At 36.7% G+C, this 23,823-nt stretch overlaps 2 protein-coding genes and 1 pseudogene across 4 annotated transcripts; 2 read left to right on the forward strand and 1 right to left on the reverse strand.

Moving 5' to 3' along the window:
• Positions 1 to 1,469: 1,469 nt before the first annotated feature.
• On the forward strand, positions 1,470 to 14,633 carry MOS1 (modifier of snc1). 3 transcript variants are annotated; one of them, XM_086433374.1, is made up of 10 exons: positions 1,470 to 1,749; positions 4,346 to 4,421; positions 6,610 to 6,684; positions 6,784 to 6,828; positions 6,969 to 7,347; positions 7,569 to 7,665; positions 9,822 to 9,902; positions 10,050 to 11,668; positions 11,780 to 14,122; positions 14,228 to 14,633. In XM_086433374.1, exons 2-9 carry the CDS (start codon positions 4,390 to 4,392, stop codon positions 14,045 to 14,047), a joined length of 4,596 nt encoding a protein of 1,531 aa, XP_086289500.1. In that variant the 5' UTR covers positions 1,470 to 1,749; positions 4,346 to 4,389; the 3' UTR covers positions 14,048 to 14,122; positions 14,228 to 14,633. The 3 variants fall into 3 exon arrangements, with proteins under 3 accessions (XP_086289500.1, XP_086289498.1, XP_086289499.1); XM_086433372.1 differs by having other exon boundaries at positions 1,470 to 1,723; XM_086433373.1 differs by having other exon boundaries at positions 1,470 to 1,723; positions 14,238 to 14,633.
• Positions 14,634 to 18,830: 4,197 nt separating this feature from the next.
• LOC147405582 (NAC domain-containing protein 83-like) lies at positions 18,831 to 20,604 on the forward strand. The gene is made up of 3 exons (XM_086432717.1): positions 18,831 to 19,049; positions 20,025 to 20,269; positions 20,388 to 20,604. Exons 1-3 carry the CDS (start codon positions 18,869 to 18,871, stop codon positions 20,454 to 20,456), a joined length of 495 nt encoding a protein of 164 aa, XP_086288843.1. The 5' UTR covers positions 18,831 to 18,868; the 3' UTR covers positions 20,457 to 20,604.
• Positions 20,605 to 21,858: 1,254 nt separating this feature from the next.
• LOC147405583 (histone H2B.9 pseudogene) lies at positions 21,859 to 22,716 on the reverse strand (annotated as a pseudogene).
• Between the last annotated feature and the right edge of the window lie 1,107 nt (positions 22,717 to 23,823).

The following is a 23,823-nucleotide window of genomic DNA, read 5'->3' on the forward strand; positions in this document are numbered from 1 at the left end:
TTTGAATCTTACTTTATTTGTGAAGGTCACTCGATCGTATTTAGTTGAGTGATTTAGCATTACCATGTGTCACCCTAGTTGAGTTAACACGTCGTTTGGCCCATTTTTCCATGCATTAGCGGCCAAGTGGTCTCATCCCATTGATCCATGTTATCAGACGTAATTACATACCCACAAAATCAATGCTAAAATCAGACAAAGTTCAACAAAATATCATATCTAAGATCATAATCTTGCATAAACATCTTATAAGTCTTATATCTATACATTACGATTGCATTGGCGTGCCATTTAATCATGGGATTAATTGGGATACATGAGTTCATCACTCATTATAAAATTGTGGTCTCCCACTTTATGGTCGTGTCTTTAACGTCTTTTAACTATAATTTGCATGCCCCAATTGTGTTTTTAACGATCACATGTTACTTTCTTTTTTCGTAATTGTAACATACGACATAATGTGAGTTATGTAATGTTATATTTTTTATGTGCTTAAACTTCTGTCTTCTCAAGGTTGTTCATCAAGCCTTCAAGAGGATGAATCCATCCGACATGAGAGGTGTAGAGATCAAATTTCTCCATTGAATTGATTGTTAGCAATGGATTTTCGATCGAATCCACTGCTACTACAAGACTATTCCAAGAATTTATTGTAACAATCATATTTTCGACGTTCAACTAATACAAACTCTAGTGTGGTGCAACTTTTGGAAGTCTTGCACCAACAATAGGTATTGCAAACGAAAAGAGTCTTAAGTTGTGCAAGAAAGTTCTCAATTACATTAATGATCGATTTTGACTTCCTTAGAAATAAAAAATTGTATCTCTAAAATGAGAGCTACTACTACCACGCCAACTTTTACCAATGCCACACAAATTCCTATATAAATCACTAAAGAATTGCATGTACTTGGTGTGGCAATAGTAATTCTCCTAAAAATTAATGAACGAGAGTGCTGATAATCTGACTTAGGCACTTGGCAAATCAATCGACTTATATGATGTGGCAGGCTTGGGAATCGTAAATGTGCTCTCCTCTAAATAATTATGGTTCCCCATAAAAGTGCAGTTTTGTATCCCGAGAAAAGTAGATTTACGATTCTTAAGTCTGTCACATCAAGTAAGTCGATTGAGTATGCCATGTGCCTTAGTCAGGTTATCATGACTCTTAATGAACTACTCCGTTGATATGCTAATCTCTAGGAAATCTTTATTTATCTTCGTATCTCAGCGGTCTTTTGGATGGTAAACCGTTGTTACTGTCCAGCAGAAACCCAAAGTTTTAATTAGTAACCAGATCTTCTTTTTATGTCATACGCCACCAATTTTAAAGAGCCGAAAATTATCGCGATATATCGTTCCCATGTTAAAAAATAAAAACCACACCAATCGTCCTTTTTCTCGAGCTTTTATATCGCAATACGAGAAATTGCAAGATTACTATAAATAACGCGCTACTCGTAGAGACCCGATCTTTCGTCTCAGTTTTCTTTTAACCTGCGCACCATCCCCTTCGCTAATCTTCATTCTCTCTCTGTTGTTAACCTCAGAGTGATTTCTTCTCCTCTCGATTGTTTCAGAGCTTTTCGAAATCTGCGAGTTTTCTATTGTTCTGTTGGTGTTCTTAATCTCTGAAACAGATTCTGTAAAAGAGATCGATTCGATTGCTTCTTTCTCCTGTTCTAGGGTTTTATCGAACCGTATAAGCGTTGGAGATCAGGCAAGTTGTTTCAGAGAAATTTTAGGGTTTGAGATTTTATTTTGATGCTCGATCTACATGTTTTGGTGATCTGTTGATGATTCTGGATTGGATGATGTAGGGTTGTTTGATTTGTTGTTTAATTTTCTTATAATTTCGTTGATGATCATGAGATTTTTTTTATTATTATTATTATTTTTTTAACATCAAACCTAGATTTATTTATTTAGTTAGGTTTTGGCTTGTGGATCATTGCTGCCTTTGTGAAGAAAAATGAAATCAAATATTGATCCTTTCAGATTCTTCTGGCTTGTTCAGTTTTAATCGTAGTTGATGCGATTTCCCTGTTAATTTAGAGAATTTTTTTAAGTTAAAACTCAGTATCATGTCTTGAACATTTATGTTTGGAATGATTACGAGAAGAAGATCTATTAAAATAAAGAGAGAGAACATCTCTTTAACGTTTGCAATAAGAAGATTTTCCTGTTAGATTTGATCAATCGTAGGGCTTGAGGATCGTTAAACATGGTGCATTTTTAATGGCCATATTGAGGAAATAGTCATTGTAGTTATTGGGGATTGATGAGTAATACCATTGATGAACATATAGTAGGTTTTTCATCTCTCTAGATGCAAGATCAGTCTGGTCAAACTAGTTATTGAGTTCAAGGTTGAGGTATATCATGGAAATGGTTAAAAGTGTAGTTTATTTTATAGGATAGGAATTTTTGGTGGCCCCAAAATCGAGAGAAATAAGTGTGATAAACTGTTTCTAAATGGGAAAAATTGAGATGGAGGTATTACATAATTTGGAGCGATTTGAATTTTTTCAGAAATGGGTTAGTTCTCTCTGAAAGTGGAGTTTCTCGCATAATTCTAGTGTTTGGTACTTTGCTTTGCATCTCCAAGAGTTGACTGGGGCAATACAAGTGGTACACAATCAAGCAACAAGTTGACTCTCTATACCGGCATTTTAAAAGGTGTGTGAGGCGTAAGCCTTTTGAGGCACCTTAGGGCGAGGTTCGTATAAAGTTCCTTGAGGCACAAGAAAATGTAAAACTGCTGAGACTTTCCCTTAGACCAAGAGGCACCCATAAGGCATACATTTCAATGTGAGGCATGACTAAGGCATATGCTTATTGGCCACTAAGTATGCCTAACACTTTAAATTTTCTTTTTGCCTACCCCCATGGGTTTGGCTTAGTGGTAAAGCTAGCGATGGGGGTTTCTCTCCCTTTGGTCATGTGGTCAAAATTGGGTGGCCTCCTGATTTATTCTATTGCATTTTTGTAAACTTTCGTGGGGTCGGGGCATGTGATTTTTGGGACTAGTCCCATCATCCCCAAGGGGATGTGGGATACCTTGCGTTATCAAAAAACAATTTCTTTTTGCTTGATTTTTCAAAAATCAATATTTTTTGTTTGTTTGTTTGTTAAAATTATATATTAATTGTATTTTATGTTTTCTTCCTCCATCCTTTTTTTTTGTAATTTCTAATTTTGTTGTTGGCATGCAACACAATTTGAGTTTTTATAAATATATCTGAATATAAAATAGTAACATTTGCAAATAAATATGTTGAATTCATTTGAATCGTAAATAATTTATGTTGTATCTAGTATTATGGAAAAAAAAAAAAATACTGAATGATAATATTTAGTTGTATTTTTTATATAAATTTAAAGTAGTTATTTGCTATAGAAAATTTTATTATTTAACTAGAAAATATGCATTTCTTGTTGAAATATAAAATAATAATTTATTTTGTTACTATTTGTGTGGGGGGTTGGAATTCAGTTATGTATTTCTTGTTGAAATATAAAATAATAATCTATGTCTTGAGGCTTTCACCTGTGCCTTGCCTCACGCTTTAGTGTCAAAACATTTCTCCATATGCTATGATTTCATAATCACATGTGTATCATGTATTTGTATCCTTCAAAACTTTAAAACCATGGAGTTGAGAGTCTTCCATACCTGATGAAAGCCATCCGTAAATCGATTTTTAAAATTTCTTGGCCGAAAGGTCAATCACCTCTCGAGACATTGTCATGAGGCATATAGGATCTGGTCCTATTTTTCTCTCTCTTCCACATGTATTTGAACTCTTCCTAAGTTGGTGTTGGCCTCGTTTGATAGTTGGATGAGTCGTTCTTTTGTTTCTAGAGACAAGATCCCTTGGAGGGTGTTAATCTTTGTATGTTGGTGTATTTGAAAAGAGTGCAAATAGGACCTTCGAAGTGGTTGGAAAAAGCCTGCAAGATGTATGCTTAGATGGTTAAACAAGGACTTTCTGGAATTGAAAAATTATTCTTCTGTCTAAGCTGCATTTAGAGTTCAGGAGAGTACCTTTTGAAGATTTAGTTTTACATGGGATTTGGTTATATGTAAGTAGTTAATTATTTTATTGTTGCCAAGTTTATGCTGGGGGGTGTTGTTTTTTTGGCATTCTTTCTGGTAGGTCTTTTTGACCTTCAGGGGTGGTTTAGGATATATGTCCTTTTCTTGTTTAATGATATTCCTACAATTATCAAAATAATTTTTTGTTGTGTTTCTGCATGCTAGTAAAATCAAACCTTTTCCTTAATGTTTATTGATGATTTTCCTGTTGTTGATGGAATGTCTCTCGAATTTTTTCTTTAGGCTCTATCCGTTTAGTTGAATGACCTTGCAACTCCAATTAAACCATGGCTTCAAGTATGTTGACTGGAGAGCGAAGGTATACCTTTTTTCCCATAATATCCATCAAATCTCTACTGTTGTGATTTTACTTTTTTTTTTCCCTTAGAATTTTTTCTTTCAAGCATATTTGTTTCATTGTTTGTGTGAAATGACAAATTTGTGATTGATATATTTTATTTGTATTATCTTTTTTTTTTTCCTGAAAATTATTACTCCCACTTTTCTGACTGTGATGTGTTACTCAGTTGCATATTAAGGCATATTTTGATTTATAATGTTGGATCTGGTTCTATATTAGTGATTAGAAAGGATAATGTCTTTTCTATGTAAATGTTGCTTGTTGCAAATGTTTATTGCATGTGAGCTCCACACATTTTTTTTGCGATTGGGAAAAGGACTATTTTATTAAGAAAGGAGCAGGAAAGAAGCCCAAATGTACAGATAAAACAATTGGCTGGTGAGAGTCTCACATCATTCCTGTTAAAAGAAAACAAACAATGAAGTGGAACTAGATCTTTCAATCTGAACTCGAAGTGAGAAAAGCTTATGCCCATGAAATCACCAAAATAGAAGACCACTCAAACATAAGGGTGTTGATCTTCAACATTGTTTCCTTTGCGTTCTCTTCTTGTCGTCAAAGACTCGGTCTTTCACTCCTTCCTAACAGCCCAGACTATCACAAATAGGAGCAACCTCCACAATGGATTTGTCTTTGGATGAGAGCTCTTAGGAAGCATTCAACATATCTGAAATTGGTGAAGGAAAGCAAGTCGTGCAACATGTAGATGATTTTGGAAGTTAGATTTGAATTATAATTCTTTCTCATTTGGAATAATTATATATAAATAATACAATAGACAAGGTTGGTTCGTCTATTTTTTTAGTTTGTAGGTCTATTTCTTGGTTTGAGATCCGTCTTACTAACTACATCAAAGAATAAGTATATCTGATTCTCACCCAAAACAGGAATAATATCCAAGGGTTGTTAAAAAGTGGGATAACTGGAAAATCTCGGGGCATTCTCATCTATCCGGGGCTTATCCTATAGTTTTTTCCCTCGCTTTTGTTCTCTTTCTATAAATATCTTTCATAGTAATCTTTTTTGAGTTATCATTATACATTTTTTTTTCTTTTAGCACATTAAGCGCGATCCTATTGCTGGCATTGATTCTTACATGAACGAAATTCGTGATGGGACCATTGTTTTCATTAGTTGATTTGCTTCCATTCGTTGAAATCCTGGAGTACATTTCTTTCAAGTAGAGCGATTTTGCTCATTGCTTGTATCCATTAGAGTCACCAAGTCGGGGTTCGGAAATAAGTCGGCAAGGGAAAGTTTTGGAAAATTTGGTAAAATTGGAAAAAAAAAATCGAGCTAAGGTTAAGGCTATGTAATTATTCCTAATAGTTGGTGTTATCATATTATATCATTAAGTCCCATGCTAACTAAAATAATAAATCATTGAACCCCAAATTGATGTCACCATGCATCCACAATATATAACCACAGGTCTACAACATATGTAAGGTTTATATTGTACCCGTCAAAATCAACATTAACCACTTTTGTATTGTCATTATCTTAAGCTTTATCGATTAAAAGGTCACTATCATCTTCAGCAACGCCATATCCTCTTACTAGTGCATCAAGTTCATATTTTGTTTTTCCCAATTTAATCTCAAAGATCGTGATTTAATCGTGAAGTTCATGATTTAATCACTAAAAGTCATGTCTTATTGAAAAAGTCACAATCAAATTGTGATTAAATTGGTGAATGAAAAAATCATGATTTAATTGCGACTTTTTCAATAAGTTGGAGAATTTGGTGACTTTGGTATCCTCTGAACGTACAGAAGGCTTGAGAAAACTCTACTTAGTGCTGGTCACTTCCATATCGTGCCAGTTGCCCTATGTTCCACTAGATGATATGGCATAGTGCCCACCCATAACTCAAGACCTGAATTAGAATGAGAATAAGTTGACAGCCACCTAATTTGTTAAGTTTCAGCTTTGTTTTGTCAACTATGTAAACTGCTGAAGCATAGCATTCCACACAGTACAAGCTTTTGTTTTCAACTGTGTAATGTGCTGAAAAAATTATATTGTTACTGGCTTAACGCAGTACATCTCTCTCTCTCTCTCTCTCTCACACACACACACACACACACACACTACGCTCCTATTCTAACGTTATGTTGGTCTTGTAATGTTAACATTACTGTAGGTGGGTCTCTGCGCGAAGGGGGGGCATGACTGTTTTGGGGAAAGTCCCAAAACCTGTAAATTTACCCAGTCAAAGGTATTCTCCTTCCTATTGAATTATTTTAGTCTCATTTGCGTATTTTCATCACTCCATTGTTTGCTCATCACTTATATTTTCACATCTTGTAATTTCAAGGTTGGAAAACCATGGTTTGGACCCCAATGTGGAAATTGTTCCCAAGTGAGTTCAGTCTTCCTTCTTTCTCTTGAATAGGACATTGTTTATATCCTTGTTAGTTTGAAATGGTTGTATTTCACCCTCAGTATTAGGGTTTCTTTGGCTATTGCTGGTTGACGAGGTTTCTGATGCATTTTTCTAAGGGGCACACTTAGCTGGGGAAGTCGTTCATCATCCTCTACTCAAAATGCATGGGGCTCCTCATCCTTGTCGTCTCCTAATACTGATGGAGGTCCTTCTTCACCAAATTATCTTAATGGCCGCCCTTCATCTGGTGGAAGTGGCACTCGACCATCAACAGCTGGTAGTGATAGATCCCATGAACCTGCGCCTAATGCATGGGGTCCAAGTTCTCGGCCATCGTCAGCATCTGGGTTATTGGCCTCGAATCAGGCACCAATGGCGACAGCACGTCCTCGCAGTGCAGAAACAAGGCCCGGTAGCTCTCATCTATCCCGGTTTGCTGAACCCATATCTGGAAATTCAGTGGCATGGGGTCCATCGGGAACCACAGAAAGATTGGTATTTCTCTTGTTGTTGCCTTCTTTTGTTCTCATTGCATGTGCATGAATGTTAAAATTACCTTCTACCCTTGGTCCATAAAATTCCTTGTAATGAATTTACGTTATGATTCATACCAAACGTGCACTTCCATATATTACCATAGTTCATTTTTGTTGACATTTGGTGTGTGATTTCCTGATGGTCTGAACTATTTTATTTGGTCTTTATTGTACCCGCAGGGAGTTTCGTCCTCCAAGATGAATGAGTTCACCCTGAGTTCTGGAGATTTTCCAACACTTGGTTCTGAAAAGAATACTGAGTCACATGTGCGGCAAGGTGCTTAAACAATCTGTTAATTTATTTTCTGTGTTTGATGTTTCTAACCAACCCTAATTATGGTAATGATTTTGGTTATACTTATGATTGTTCTAATGCTAAAAAATTGTACATCATTTTAATGATCCTTGCCGTGTAAGTATATTTTCTTCTTGAGCTTTCAACTTCTGGCCCTTATAACCCTGATTTCAAATTGAAATCTCGTCCTAGATTTGTTCATTTCTTTTGTATGGCAATGCCATGGACCTGGGATCAAAACCCCGTTTTCACTCCTACAACAATAAAAAAGAGAGCCTATGTTTGGATGAATTTAGGGATTCAATTTGATGAAGTTGTGTTTAGATTGGGATTTGGAGGAGCTAGTTAGGGGATCCACTCTCAAATCTTTATTGAATGAAATGCACTTAAGAGACGCATGTTCTCTACTTAATGTATTTATTTGATAAGAATGGTAGAAACAATTGTTGTAACTGCTTTAGAGAAAAATCAGATGAAAACATGCCACTTTTTCAATATTATAGAGAAAACTAATACGATCTCAAATTCCTTGGCTGGTGATGAAAACTGTATTGGCTTTGAAAAGAGAGTTTTGATTTTTGATAAATGAAAGCAAATTTTATGGGAGGCTGAGATGACCTCCCAAGAGAAAAACACAAGAAGACTAGGTAGTTCCTTTACTAACCAAAGACCATCTAAAGAGAAGATCCTCAAAATATATACCTCTAAACACTCTAAATTCCTTACACCAATAGAACACAAAATCCAAGATACTAATAATGATCTCCTGCAAAGATTGCTCTTTCTTTTCAAAGATCCTCTCATTCCACAAGCCCCAAGAAACCGCAAAGGGCATGAGCTTCCATAATATCATCTTCCTGTTCATCACAGTTGCGAAGACCTCCAAATTTGGAATAATTGAAGGACCAAGCTAGGAAAACACTAAGAGATTCCGAGAGAGAATGCATTGAAATCTTATGAGCAAAATCACAATGAATAAGGAGATGATCCACGGATTCCCCACTGGATTTATACATACAACAAAAATCTAACAGATATTATACCCTGCTTCTAAGGTTGTTTGAGGTTAAGAATTTGCCCAAGGCTGCATTCCAAATGAAGAAAGACACTTGGGAAGGAATTTTAGGAATCCAAATCACAGAAGCAGGGATTTTGGGACACCGCGACTCTTAAGGGCATAGTAAAGAGATTTGACATAAAACCTACCATTTCAACCGCAAACCTAAAACCTATAATCCTTTGCCAGAGAAGCACAGGCATAGGAAGATTAATGATTGGTGAGAGTAGCAACTTCATGAATCTCCTAGATGTTATCTATTGAATAAGGACTTGGACACCAGCCCAAAACGTGAGGCAAACGTGAGGCATCTATTTATGCGTATTAATTTTTTATGTAGTATGATATTGATTTGTTTCCAATGGCTTGTCTGCTGAATATTATGCATTTTGTGGTTAATTTTAAATGTTATCACATGACTACATCAATCCAACAACTTGTTGGGTTCTTCAGGGCCACCATGTCTGCATGTCCTGGCAAAAGGAATTACCTCGGTCAACTTATATTTTTTGTGCAAATCAGATTCGGAATTGGCTAATCATCTCCTTATCCATTACTCCTTTCTTTAGAAAGATCTGGGCTCATTTTCTCTTGCTAGTCAAGATCTATTGGTGTTTTCTATTTTCTGTCTGCTCTTTTCCGAAGTTGGGGCCTTATCGGAAGCACTATAAAATTTTTAATCCTGTGGTCTTTAACTCCCTTTGCGTATGCTGGGGCATCTGGTTGGAGTGGAATAGTAGGGTCTTTGAAGGGAAAGAACATCACCTGCATGAAGTTATCATGGAGATCTTGGGCTGGCTTCCTTTTGTAGTCAGATCTTTTAAAGATTTTAGGGGTTTTTTCTTTGATGATTTTTTGTTTAGATGGGGTTTATTATGTGTTTCTTAGTGTTCCTTCATTTATTTATTTTGGGTTTTTTTTCTTTGTCAGCTTGGTTTTCTTAGCTGTAGGGTGGCCATTTTAGCCTCCCATTTTCTCTTTTTCTTAATAAAATTTCGCTTTAACCCATCAAAATAGTTAATTATACATACTATACAAGATCTATTCAGAGATTTGATTGCTTGAAAACTCCTTATGCCAGGTCATAGCTCACAAGGACGTCCTGTCTCAGCTTCCGATGATTCAGCAACACCGAAAGAGAGGTCGGGAACTTTTTCAGCTGGTGGGTATACCATGCATGCTTACAATTTAACTAGGGAGACTCACGAAGTTCATTTTCATGATTCAAAATTCTGAAATGTAGAACTTCAGTCTTTACTCATTAATATGTGTCTACTGGATCTCTTTTTTATTATTATTTTATTTCCAGAAGAAGAGTCAATAATTGTAAGTCCAGATGGTGGAGCTGTAGACACTTGGAAAAAGGACAATTCCCCATATGGTGGAGGTGGCCCCCCACCAAGCATGGACAAGTGGCACAGGGAAACCCAACCGTACTCCAATCCTAATATGCCACCTCAGCATTTTGGTTCTTCACATGGTCCTTACTTGCATAACTCTCCTGATGTAGTTTGGTATCAAGGAGGACCTTCTGGTGGTGGTCCTTGCAGACCACCGGGCCCTCCTGGCGGCTATCCTCTCGAATCTTTTGCTTATCATCATCCTCAGCTTCCAGCTCGGCCTCTAGCCAACTCTCAGCCAGTTCCACGGCCTGGATATGGTCCAGGTGGGTATCTACCAAATCATGGTGATTCGTTCCGGCCCCACGTGCCTAATTCTTATATTCAGCCTGTCATGCCAGTTAGACCAGTTGTTTACCCTGGTCAGGGGCCCTATGATGGCTATTACGGTCCACCTGATGCTCCTATCATGGGAATGGCCCCAACTGGTCCTTGTGTTTATAACAGATACCCAGTTCGGAACGTCCATTCTGACTCAGGCAATTTCCATGCCAGACCCGGTGAGTATGATTCTACAAGGACACCGATGGCCAGGGAACATGGTGACACTGGTCACCCTCACAATGCTCATCAAGGACCGTACAAAGTTCTCTTGAAGCAACAAGATGGATGGGGGGGTGAAAATGATAGGAAGGAGAAGAGGGAGCACATTGTAAAAACACCAAACCTTGGAAGAGGAAACGTACCAGGAACACCACCTAAAAATAGTGATAACTGCACTAATGATGAACTGGTGGATTTCTCAAAGACTGGTGAAGAAGATTCATCGGTCGCTGTAGGTTTGAACTTACCTGAAAACATGAGCAAGGCTAAGGCAGGCGGTGATGCCAGTTTGGTGCCTAAACAAGAAACAGTTGCCATTTCTGGAGAAGCTCCACAGACAATTTTTTCTACCAAAAGAAATCCTACTCTGATAGACAAGATAGAGGGTTTAAATAACAAAGCTCGGATTTCTGAGGGTCGATATGATTCTGGACACGCTCCTAGAGAGAAGACGAAACCGTTCAGGATTTTGAATGCTAAACCTGATCATATCACTAATGAAGCTGAAATTAGTGTCATTTCCTCCGAAAAAGCTTCCACCAGCAGGGTACTTACCCCTATCCATGAAGCGAGTGCTCCTGCAGGAGAGAAGAGATTTGAAGCATTATCCTCCAATGCAACAGTTATGTCCAGGCCAGTAAGCGACTTGCAAGCATCCACTGTTGATGTATTAAATCATTCTGTTGGTGGAGAAAAAGCTCACACTGATGTTCACAGGAGACCTCATGGTGTGCAGAGTAGAGCAAATTTCCGAGGTAAAGGAAGGTTTAACACTCAGGAGGGGGAGGAGTGGAGAAAGAAATCTCATGTTGAGGATTCACCAATTGTAGTTCCACAGGAGAACGTTGAGACTTGTCCTGATGTTTGTGTACTAGAAGACCACCATGCAGTTCAAGAGCCGTCTGAGATGTTCAATTCAAATATTCAAGCTAAGGCAGGAGGGGAATTGGGTCAGACATCTGTTTTTTATCTGAGTGATAAGGAGGTGCATGCACTTATTATTTTTCAATTTTTTTGGTGGTCAAGTATAGACCGATTGTTTTTGTGTTTCTTGATATGACATTAAATTAATGCTCTTTTTTGACTTCTTTGTCAGCGTGCAACGAGGAGAGAGAATGCGGCACAACGGGCGAAAGAGCTGCAGAAGGAGGAAGAAGAGCGGATAAGAGAACAGAACGCTAGGGCTCGTGCAAAATTGGAGGAGTTGGACAGGCGTAAACTAGCAGAAAGTTCAATTGAGAAGTCGGAACATTCTCTGCCTCCAAGTGGAGCTCTGCAGCATAAACAAGAAGACTACCAGTCTAAGGCAGGACCAGTGACTGCTGTGAACAGTTCCACCAATGTGTCAACTGATCTACCTAAGAGCTTGCCTTTAGAAGTTCCACCGTGTGCTCCTCCAGACGATGTGATCACAAACTCGACTTTGCCGTTGCGGGAAAATACCAAGGATGTTACTGACCATAGAACTACACAGGTTAATGATACCAGTGCTCCTTCCAAGCATAGACAAATGGGCTATAAAAGAAAGCAGAGCAATTCGATGGACAAGAACTTAAACGAAAAGTCAATTCCTACTGGAAATGCTGTTGGGGGTCCAAAAAGTCATGATAATGCAGCAGGGATCAATGTAAATGCTTCGGGTGGTGAATCAAACTTTCCAAGTAACAGTAATGCTATGGATGATTCCTTGCAGCAGCAACACAAGAAGAAAAATATCAGGAGTGGCAAAAACAAGCACAAATTTGACGAGGTTTCATCATCTAGCATGATTTTACCATCATTGGTGCCTGTTAAAGGAATTGCTGTAAAAGATTCAGCCGAAAGCAGCAAACCAAAGACCCCTGAATCTGTGTTGGAAGTTAGTACTGTCCAGGCAGAGACTTCTCAGAATGTAGTTCCATTCACAGACCAAGGGTGGTCGTCCCTACCAATTGAAGAAGCTCATAGTAAAGAAAACCATCTGTCTCAGCTTCAACCTCAACCTCAGCCTCAGCCACCTCGTCGGATGCCAAGGAAGGCACAAACTACTAGAACAACGGACAAGTTTCATGGCAGTGACAATGTTGTCTGGGCTCCAGTGCGTTCGCAGAACAAGAATGATGCTTCCGAAGAAGCTGGCCACAACAATACCATTGAAGTCCAGTCTCCCTCGGCAATTGCGCATGGGACTCAGAATAACCCAAAAAGCAGGAGGGCTGAAATGGAGAGATACGTCCCAAAGCCTGTGGCAAAAGAAATGTCCCAGCAGGGGAATATGCAACGACCATCATCTCCGATTGTTAATCAAGCTTCATCAAATGAAATCACTGAGACTAAAGAGTCTGGTTCTCTGATTACCGAAAATAGTGAGCCTGGTGGTGGTTCTTCTGTTGGTAAAGGAGGTTTTGCTGTTGTGTCCACAAATGGGGAGAATAAGGATAGCAAGCTTGGTAAAACACAAGGATCATGGCGGCAGCGTGGTTCATTAAGTAATAACAGGCAGGAAAAATATCCCGACAACCATAACGAACAAGTTACTGGTCCTGATGTGAAAGATCATGGAGTTACGGGCAGGGGAAAGAGGCAGCCATTCAAGGGGCAGAAGGGCATGTTGCATAATCACAATAATTTGTTTGACGACTCACATGGCGAGGATACTTTTAAATCTGGTACTCAATCTGAAGCCAATAAACCGAGTCAATTAGAGAGAAAAATTGTTGTGGGAGAGAACCAGATTGTAATCCAACATGGATCGTCATCTCATTGGCAACCCAAATCACAGGCTTATGTAGGTCAAAATCGACATGGAAGCCGGGGCAATGGAAATGATAGAGTTGTATCTCAGGTTGATAAGGCCCCTGAAAAGGAGTATCATCCTCCTGAGGGTGGTCAGCTCCATCCTGATTGGTCCAACCCACAGAAGCCCATTGTAGCTGAAGTACAAAATATACATCATCAAGTTGCAAAGGGAGAAAAGAAAGGTGGTGTAGATTCATCTGAAAATGTAGACAACCAACATGAGCAATCCTTCTCCTCGGGATTGCGCAGGCATGGACACCACAATGGTGGTCGTTTTGGCAGAGGTGGTCACGAAGTGTCTCGTGGAGGAGGTCGGGGCCCATCAGTGAAAGATAATAACAGTAGACAACAGCATTTACCTGCAAACAGTGATGGACGAAGGAATAGTTCACATTATGAGTACAAGCCAGCCGGGTCTCCCAATAATGAGCATGGTGAATACTTTGAAGAAGATTCACGTAATAAGGGTTCAAGATACCGTGAGAGGAGTCAGACACATCAGAGGCGTGGTGGCGGTGCAAATTTTTATGGGGGGAGTAGTGGCGCCCTCACCCGTGTGTCCGATTTTTATGCTAGTGGGGAATGAAGGCCTGAAACTGTGGTTTCTTTGCTCAAACCCATTTTTCAAAGGACTTTGTGGTGTTTGATTGTCTGTCTGCAGGTACATTGCTTACTCTTCTAGAAAATACATGTTTCGATTTGTTTTTTTTTTTTTTCCAATCACAATTGTTGTCTAATAGTTGATTTGATATTTATATGTCTGGAGTGTCATTCAGGAGTACATCGGAGTTAAAAAGATGGCGAGGGTTGTGATTGGTCTTCTACTATTTGCTTAGGAGGGTACGGATGTGGTAAGATTGATGATTTTTAAGATGTATTTGATTTGAACATCTTTATGGTTGTTGCTTTAGTAGTGTATGTGGAACCTTGCATTCTTTTCTCAAATTCTCTCTGTATTTAGTGGCTAATGCTTTGGCCTCTAAAAGAAGAGAATCAGTTGAAGGTTCCACATCTATCACGGAAAAGTTTTTGTTGACTGTCATTTTTCATTTCTAATGGGAAAAAAAGAAGGGACAAAGCACATATATAGCTTCTCTTTGTAAAGGATGTAGTTTGTATGCTCTATGTTATGGTTATTACTTGAACTTTAGCCGAGTAACTTGTTGACTGCATATTGTTTGTGCATAATCCACCCATTTTATTTTTATTTTTTTCTCTCCGTATAACTCCATGTATGGGGGTCCCATTCCAACGAATTTTATTTGTAAAGGAGATTCAAAAGTGTGTTGGGCTCTTGAATTGCTGTTCGCCTTAACGATGAAGTGGTTCAGACCTGCTTTGGGATGGAGTTGGGGTTGGGAAGTGCTTCCATTCATAGGTTGGGTGTCTGAAATTTTTTTTTGCTCATTTAAAAAAAGAGAAATAAAAAATCAAATTGTACTCCCTCTTCTATGGAAATTCTTCCCCCCTCTGCATTTCCGTCTGTCTGTATGATAAAAATTAACCTATTATGTGATGGCAGTCCCATCTCTTTATGTAAAAGCAGCCTGCGCTCTTGTGGTCTCAAATGAGGCCTAGGGATTTGTGATTTTTTTTTTTTTTGTCCTTTCCGTTTTCTTTTAAAAGCTCTAATGACTATGATGCAAAATCAGATCTTTTTTTGTCTCCCTTCTTGTCCACGAGATTATTAGATGAGAAACAATTCCTTCATCCTAAATGGAAACTAATTGTGATAAATTAATAGTTAAAAAAAAAAAAAAAAAAACCTTTTCTGGTTTCTGATGAATTATTTGAGTCCACTGTTATTGATGCATCTGAAAGGGTACGGATGAATGTGGTTTGGGGCGTGTTTTGGTAAACCTGTTAGCTGCTTTAATGCAACCAACAACAAAAATTACCTGATGGAAATAATCAATTTTATGTTATTAGATGAATAAAACAAATAGAAGATGATGGAATTTTGAGAAATCTACTAAAAATTAGGGTTAAAATAGGGACTGGATCATCATTCTTCAAAGCTGAAGAACAAGGTAGTTGAAAGTTGTAGATGAGGGCATATATTATATAGTATTCTTTAGTTTGTAAAGAGAAGACCGAGGTCAAGGGGCATTGTAATCAGTTTGAAAACACTGTGGAGCGGTTATGTCTAATTCATTCTCTAATTTGAATTTTTATTTTATTTTATTAGTGTTACAAGTAAAATTTGGTGTGGCACTATTAGATTTTAATTCAACAACTTGGATCGGAATAATTCTGTAGCTGTAATCTCCGACTCCGACTCCAACAGTTGACCTCTTTATTCCACAAAATATGGAAAATGCAATTCTATAGTGTGTAAACAGGCACAAATACGGCAAATTAAATTGAAGGACTAGTTATACGTAAAGGCTAGCTAAGCTAGGGCTATCAGTTTTATTAGGAACAGACTTGGCCCAATTATTTAGAATAGTTCGATAATCCAGAGAATTAATACTTTCATCGAAAAAAATGAAAAATTTGTGAATTTTTCAAGAATTAAATGGGAGATTGCTAACAAGGATTATGAGTGCTGATTTTATAGCTCAACTTAACATGGTAACTCAAAAACTCATTGACGTGTCAGGTGCAAGAATCATAGATATTTTTCCCTCACGATACAAAACTGCACATATTTTATGGAGATGTTCAGTTGTGCATTCCGAGGGAAAAATCTACTGTTCTTGCAGAGTACGTATCACTTGAGTTTTGGAGTCCCCATCTCAGGTTAATTTACGAAATCACTACAACTAAACATTAAGGCTGTCAATGGGTGGGTTCGGCCGTGCTTCATGGAGCATTAAACCAACCCTAAAGAAGGCGGGTTCTCTCTAAACCAGCCCGGCCCATTATATGTTAAAATGTCTAGAATTAACTTTTTTAATGAAAAATTTGCATTTTGTACAATAATAATAATAATAATTATTATTATTATTTGAAGATTACAGCATTGAATTTACAATTCATAACTTATTAACATATAATGTAGTAAGAGATGAGAGCTAAATTCTAATTATACATGTGTTGTCCTTATTAGAAAAATATTTATCGAACTAATATTTTATGAATGTTTCTAAAATATATACTAGCGGGTGGACCGAGCATTGTAGGCCTAGGCCCTAGTCTTAGCCGGATTTGATAGCCTAGGCCCTACCTTGTGGGCTCAATACGAAGGCCCTAACCCTCGTTTTAGGGGCGGGTTGGGCTGGGCTGAATTGACACCCCTATTGAACTTTTCATAAAACATGACGAGTTGTGTATCCCGAGGGAAGAATGGTAGATTTTTTTCTTTGGGATACATAACTGAACATCTTCATAGACATGTGGAGTTGTGTATCCCGAGGGAAAAAATCTCCAACTCTTGCAGGGTACGCGTGAATTAAGTTTTTGAGTCACCCTGTAGGTTGAGTTACAAAACCAGCACTCAGCTGGACTTCATCTACTTAGGCGGTGTTTGTTTGTGCTATTTTTCGGCGTTTATTGCTGAAAAAAATTAAATTCAGTACTGTTGTCAAAATAGCGCATTTGTTTACTCTATATTTTCAGCGCTAATTGCTGAAAATAAGTGAAAAAAATTCAGTACTATTTTGATGCTGAAAAAAAGTGCTGAAGCGATAAGCACTTCGCTTTTTTCAACACGGACAAGTATGCCCTTATTCTTAAAAGGATATTACCTCTTATATCCCATGGATAAGTATATAAACATCCCACAAATTAATAAACCCATACCATAGTTAAATTATTTTGTCTTATATGGGTTAAAAGTTTTGGAATAAGTTGATTTTTAGTGAGGATGATCTCTACAATGAGAAGATCATCCTCACAAAAAATCAGCACATCTTGAAACTTCTAACCTTATCAAAACAAGTTCAAGAACCGTAAATTGTCCCCTTTTTTTTTTTGAAAACTATTTTTGACGAGTTAGAAGTTTCAAAATAGATTGATTTTTGGTGAGGATGATCTCTAGACCATATATACCATCCTCACTAAAAATTTGCTCATTCCAAAAACTTTAATCCATATAAAATAAAACAAAAAATGGCTATAGTGTGGGTTGCCCTTATTAATTCATAGGGTGCTTTTATAATTACACATCCCTCATTTCCATCGAAAATTATTCATCCAAAATTAAGTTCTTTTAAAGTTGATTTCAAATTTTGGTGACTTGTATGACATTATTATTTTTAATTTGAAATTTGTGGGCTTTTATAAATATAAATTATTATTTATAAATTAAAGATTTGAGTATTATTTATTATTTAAAAATAAATTGTATTTTAATTTTATAAGAAATAATATATTTTATTGTGTTTGATAATAAATAAGCATTTGAAACATCAAAACAATGTATAATATGATTGTAAGGGTAACAAAGACAATTTACTAGTTTCAGTAATCTGTAACAAACATAATTCAACATCTAAACAAACAACTTTTTAAGCACTTAAATTCAGCGCTTAATGCTATTGTGCACTTATTTTTTTCAGTTTAACAAACAGCACCTTAGACACATGTAGAGCTGAGAGTCAATATTTGTTCTACCACATCAATGATTATTGACGAAATTACCCCTTAATAAAAACCCAAAGATACACTCTCACAAAAAAGATTTGCTCTTTTAATATAGAGAGATTTTCAAAGCTATCCAAAAAGGAAAATCCAGCGCATGGTGGATTCATGGTTTTAAAACTCGTTCGAGATCGAGACGTATCGCCTGAGTTTAACGAGACCAACTCACAAGTCACTTTTTTGATCGAGATTTAATATCTTATGTTTGATTTTTTTATTTTTTTTGAACGAGATGTTTCAAATGTATCGGAAAACTCATCCGAGACGACTCGGTATCAAACCTGAACGAGACGAGACGCAAAACCGAATTTTAAAACTATGGGTAATTTACAACTTTAGAAGGATATGAGGCAAGTATTCTACACTGCATGGTCTATAATAAGTAACATGGTTCATCAATACAATCACCAATCAAGATCAAGATGGCCCACCTAAAGCAGTCTAAGCCGTTGATTGGTAATTCATTCCAATGAAGCTATTTCGTCATGGTGATAATGACTTCTTACATCCTAAGGAGTAAGGACTAATAATGTGTGGAGTATGATAAAATGATAGGCAACAAAGCATTGAATCTTATTCTGTTTCCTAAACAATAATGCAAAATCTATCCATACCATTGGTGCTTCATCACCAATTAAATAATTTCCTATGTATTCCACTAAATCCATTAAAACATTGAGGGTATTTTGGTAATTATGAAATATACCCATAACTCTCTCTCTACACTATAAGAAGTAGACCTGTATAGGTTGTCTGAAATATTCTGAGCTCACCCAACAAATTAATTGGTCTAAAAAGTAGATTTTGGGAAGTTGTTTTCAAAATGGAGGGTCTGAATTTGGTTAGAAATGGAGAGACTAGATTGGGTCCTGGCATCCAGATCTTTCCAACTTATGACGAACTTTTGGTTCACCATTTGAAACGCAAGGTTATTAGTGATCCTTTGCCTTCTTCGATTATTCCAGAGTTTGATGTTGCCAACACGGATCCTTGGGCTTTGCCAGGTAATTAAATGGGAATCCCTATAATTTCCATAGTTCATGAATTCATTGTTTGTCTTTGTGTTTCTTTTTTTTTTTTATAACTAAATTATCAAATTATCTAGTGTATACAAATTGTCCAAGGGTGGTGATCGGGCGCCTAAAGAGAGCCAAACGCTTTTTTCAATGTATGGGTTAGAAATTTCGGAATGAGCTGATTTTTTGTGATGATGATCTCTGCATCCTTACTTATCCTCACAAAAAATCAGTCCATTCTGAAACTTCTATTCCCATCAAAAGTTATTTACAAAAATTGAATGGTCCACAATTCTTCAACTTGTGAATTAGGGTTAAAAGTTTCAACTTCACAAAAAAATCAATCCATTTCGAAATTTCTAACGTGAAGAGATCATCCTCATCAAAAATCGGCTCATTCCGAAACTTCTAACCCTTATTTTGAAAAATGTTTGACACAACATTTGGCTCTCTTTAGGGTCTCGAACGCTTCCCATTATTGAACACCATGATTTTCGGGATGGATCACATATCCATATGGTCAGTGGGTCCCAAAATGCCATGTGGCATAAAAATGGGATGCCACTTGACTGATCCCTACTCTTATTTTTTGAGCTGTGATTTTTTGACTGCCCCCCCTCTGACATACTCCCCCAACGTGGCATGTGATAGAACTATAGATTCTCTTTTCTCGGGATACACAACTACACATCCCCATAAACATGTCCCATTGTGTATCTCAAGGAAGAAAATCTACGATTTTGTCACATACCACATCTGAAGAGTATCTCAGAGGGGGAGTCCGAAAATCATTATTTTTTTTTTTTTTTTTTAATTAGAAATAAGGCTAATGATAAACTAATGCTCTTTGTACGTTATCTAACTTGGAAGTGCATAGAATCATAGGTCTTTTTCCTTGTGTATCTCGAAGAAAAAGATCAGTTAATCATGACTCTAGCTAGGAATAATTTGGTTATTTTTCAGGTTTAGGTGATTTGGAGAAGACACTCTACTTCTTCACTGTAAGAGAAGTCCGACCCTATATAGTAACCACTTCTGGTTACTGGAAGCCTAATGAATCGGACGAGCAAATAAAGGATTCAAGAAGCAATGAAGTGGTCGGGAAGAAGAAAACTCTTGTCTTCTACATGGGGAAACCTCCTAATGGGCCTCGAACTCTGTGGGTCATGCATGAGTATAGCCTTGCCGGACCTACTAACCCTACCCAAGTGAATTTTACTGTTTTATATTTTAGATTCTGTCTTTTATTAATTATGTGTTTATTATAATAAATAAATAAATAAGTTAATTTCATTTTTTTCTTTTTTCTTTTTTCTTTTTCTGCAGAATTGGGTTGTTAGCCGAATCTTTATGAAGAGAACAAGTACAGAAGATGACGGCGAGGTTGTCCTTTAAAAATGTTTACTTATTTTACATGTAGTGAAGAGGTGGATTGTAAGCCCAAGCCCAATTATAATGGGTTTGGATTGGGTTCGAGTTGATTTTTGGATTATATAAAAATGTTAAATTTATGTAACTTTTGAAATAGTTAGTTGTCGCTTGATGGTATATTTCATAAAAATAGGGGATTGAATCTCTAACATTGTTGAAAAAGGGTTAGAGATGAGAACAAATTTATTATTTTATGATGTATTTTATTACAAAATCATAAATCAGACTATATAACTTACATACATAGTCTTAGTCTTCACTTTTAATTAATACAGTGGTAACCACCAACTTGGTAGTTAAGATGAGGTGTTTAACACTTTTCCTTCTTGTAACTGAATTGGACCAGTTTTGAGTCACTAACTTCATCCCAAAAAGAATTAAATTTTTTTTTTTTTATGGTATCCATTTACACCTTAAACTCTTTGAATGGTGACGACTCCCAAATCCAAGTAGAATCAAGGTTTAGACTACTAAACTCTTGTGTAATGAAGATATTTCGAAAAAAGATACAAAATATAATTTTCAAAGTAATGTATCATTCAAATCTAGGCGGATATAAAGACAGATCTGTATCGAACCAGATCTGACTGGGTCAAGAGACATCAACCCATAACCCATATCCTTATCATATTTATATTCGGATCTACTCCAAGGGTTCAATTTGGATCACTCAGATTTTAGATAAAATTCGACCCATTTTTATATATACCCTAAGAATACAACCCTTGATTACTCTAAGGAAAAAATCCATCATCTTGAAGTTCTAAACTCAAAATCAGCACTCTTCAAGATATATCGTCCAAATTATCTATAATGTTAAAGGAAAACAAATTCCTAGAAAATTTTATTGATCCCGTAAAAAATCACACCTATTGGTGTGCAACTAGCAATACTAGGGCTGCAACTTAGGCGGGCAGAACCCGACCATGGGTTATGTCTGGGCAAACTTAGCTTGGGTTAGGTTCGGCATGGGCAATAGGTATTGGTCAACCTAATTTGCCCGAACCCGAACTTAAAAATATTTCGTATCTTAGTATCTTTCACACTCATAAATCATTTGTTTATCTATATATCAAAACTAATATATGATTATTTTTATAAGATTATTAATGCTTTATTTTAAGTGTAATTCTATATTGCTTATAATTTTATGTATATAAACTTTTGAAACATAATTTTAAGAAAAATAATTGCAAATTTTAAGTTGTTTTACTCGCACACTTATCTTTATATAAACCCTTACCAATACTAAATTGCCCAGTATGAATTAACACCACTTGGCTAACAAACAATGCAGTTTTTGACATTTATTAAAGTTAGATAAGCAAATTTACTCTTTTTATTAGTAAAGAAAAAAAAACCGCAATCAAACACTCCTATCAGATAAGAATTACCTACAAAGCTCTACCTAAGAGCATCATTTTGATCATCCAGCCCTAATTTTATGAACAAAATCATCTTTATTCTCTTCTTACAGAATAATCAAATTTACCTAACAAACAATGCAATTTGAGATATTTATTAAAATTAAATAAACAAATTAACTCTTTTATTTAATAATAATAATAATAAACAATCAAACACTCCAATCAGACCAGAATTACCTTCAAAACTCGATCTACGAACTTGTAAACTTCGTCACCGCCTTAGTTCCCTCAGAAACCGCATGCTTCGCCAACTCACCAGGCAAAGTTAAACGCACAGCTGTCTGGATCTCTCTCGACGTGATCGTCGGCTTCTTGTTGTATCGAGCGAGCTTCGATGCCTCTTGAGCGAGTTTTTCGAAGATGTCATTGATGAAGCTGTTCATGATCCCCATTGCTTTGCTTGAGATCCCGATATCGGGATGAACTTGTTTCAAAACCTTGAAAATGTAGATCTTGTAGGTTTCTACTGCTCGCTTCGATTTCTTCTTTTTCTTTTCAACTGAAGCAGATCCATCTTTTGAGATCTTTGGAGATTTCTCAGATACAGGTTTCTTCTCTGCGATTGGTTTCTTTCCAGCCTTCGACGCCATTAATTCTGGTTTTTGAGGTTTTTTAAGATCTAAGATTTTCTCTGTAATTGGAGAGACTCAAGTATGGAGTATTTGTTTGAGTTTAGGGTTGGTATTTATAGGTAATTGTTGGGGAATAGAGAAGTGTGACTGATTTTGATTGGTTGGATTAGAGAGTGAATGATTGGGATGGAAGATGTGATCATGGCCGTTGGATTCTAGATTTTACGGAAAACTCCATGTTTTGTGTGAAATTGATTTTAAGGTGTCATATTTTTTTGGGTAATTATGAGATACCCTCCTAGTGTAAATTAGAATACACATGGGTTTTTGAACTCATGAATAAGCCTTGACTTAGGTCCTCTACTAAAGAGTAACTGGAAATGACTTAAATGTCCTCGTCTTTGATGGATAGTTTGAAATCTCATCTTCAATCCATGGTTTAAATCTCTTGGAACTACCCTTCATTTTTCTTCAAATCTCTTACCAAACCTTCCTGAAAGTCATAATCCCACAGTCACAAGCATCGTGCGTCCCCTTGGAAAGTCCTACATGCAACTGATTGAGTCGAGGGTCAATCGGACCCTAGAGGGTCAATCGTGCGTCCCCTTGGAAAGTCCTACATGCAACTGATTGAGTCGAGGGTCAATCGGACCCTAGAGGGTGGCCCCAAGGAATTCATTGCTTTGTGAGGTTTCAAACACTTGACCTACCCTTCTGAGGAGCTTATGAAGACTTTTGTCATAAGGCCTTGCTCTAACCCCTTAGCGTTCTAAAAAAAATGAAGACGATAGGTTTTTTTAAAATAACAACAAAAAAATTAAGTGTTTTAACAAGGTTGGGGATGAGGGCATCCATTCATTTTTGTTAATTTATTTCTTGTATGGGACTCTATGTTTGGTTTGGAGAACTTTTTTTGTTTTTCAAACACACTTATAAATGCCATTTTGGCCTTTAGGCTATGTTTGGTTATTTAAAGAATTGTGATAATACGACACCCCCATTACAGAACCGTAGATCATTTGCCTTAGGATACACAGAATCATAAATCCTTTCTTATGTATCCCAAGGCATTTGATCTACGGTTCTATGATGGGGGCATTTGTCAAAAGGGAGTATCATATTATCCCGGTTTTTATTAAAAATGCCCTTAGTGTGCAATAGAATTATAATCTCATTTTTTTTTTTAATTTATAACAGCAATCTAAACAAGTTGATTCTTATCATAGTGACAAAAATATGTATTACATTATTACTCAAAAACACACCCAATGGCCTGTATATGAAGACCAATTTACCAAAAATATAAAGGATTGGAATCAATAGACTCATGAT

This window comes from Akebia trifoliata, chromosome 3 (genome assembly GCF_017979445.1).
Source record: "Akebia trifoliata isolate Shusen 1 chromosome 3, ASM1797944v1, whole genome shotgun sequence".
NCBI lineage: Eukaryota > Viridiplantae > Streptophyta > Magnoliopsida > Ranunculales > Lardizabalaceae > Akebia > Akebia trifoliata.

Coding starts and splice junctions, on each gene's coding strand:
- MOS1 (XM_086433374.1), top strand. CDS start 4,390: ATGGCTTCAAGTATGTTGACTGGAGAGCGAAG. Junction 6,829..6,968: donor AATGTGGAAATTGTTCCCAA/GTGAGTTCAGTC, acceptor CATTTTTCTAAG/GGGCACACTTAGCTGGGGAA. Junction 7,666..9,821: donor TGAGTCACATGTGCGGCAAG/GTGCTTAAACAA, acceptor TCCTTATGCCAG/GTCATAGCTCACAAGGACGT.
- LOC147405582 (XM_086432717.1), top strand. CDS start 18,869: ATGGAGGGTCTGAATTTGGTTAGAAATGGAGAGACTAGATTGGGTCCT. Junction 19,050..20,024: donor GGATCCTTGGGCTTTGCCAG/GTAATTAAATGG, acceptor GTTATTTTTCAG/GTTTAGGTGATTTGGAGAAG. Junction 20,270..20,387: donor GACCTACTAACCCTACCCAA/GTGAATTTTACT, acceptor CTTTTTCTGCAG/AATTGGGTTGTTAGCCGAAT.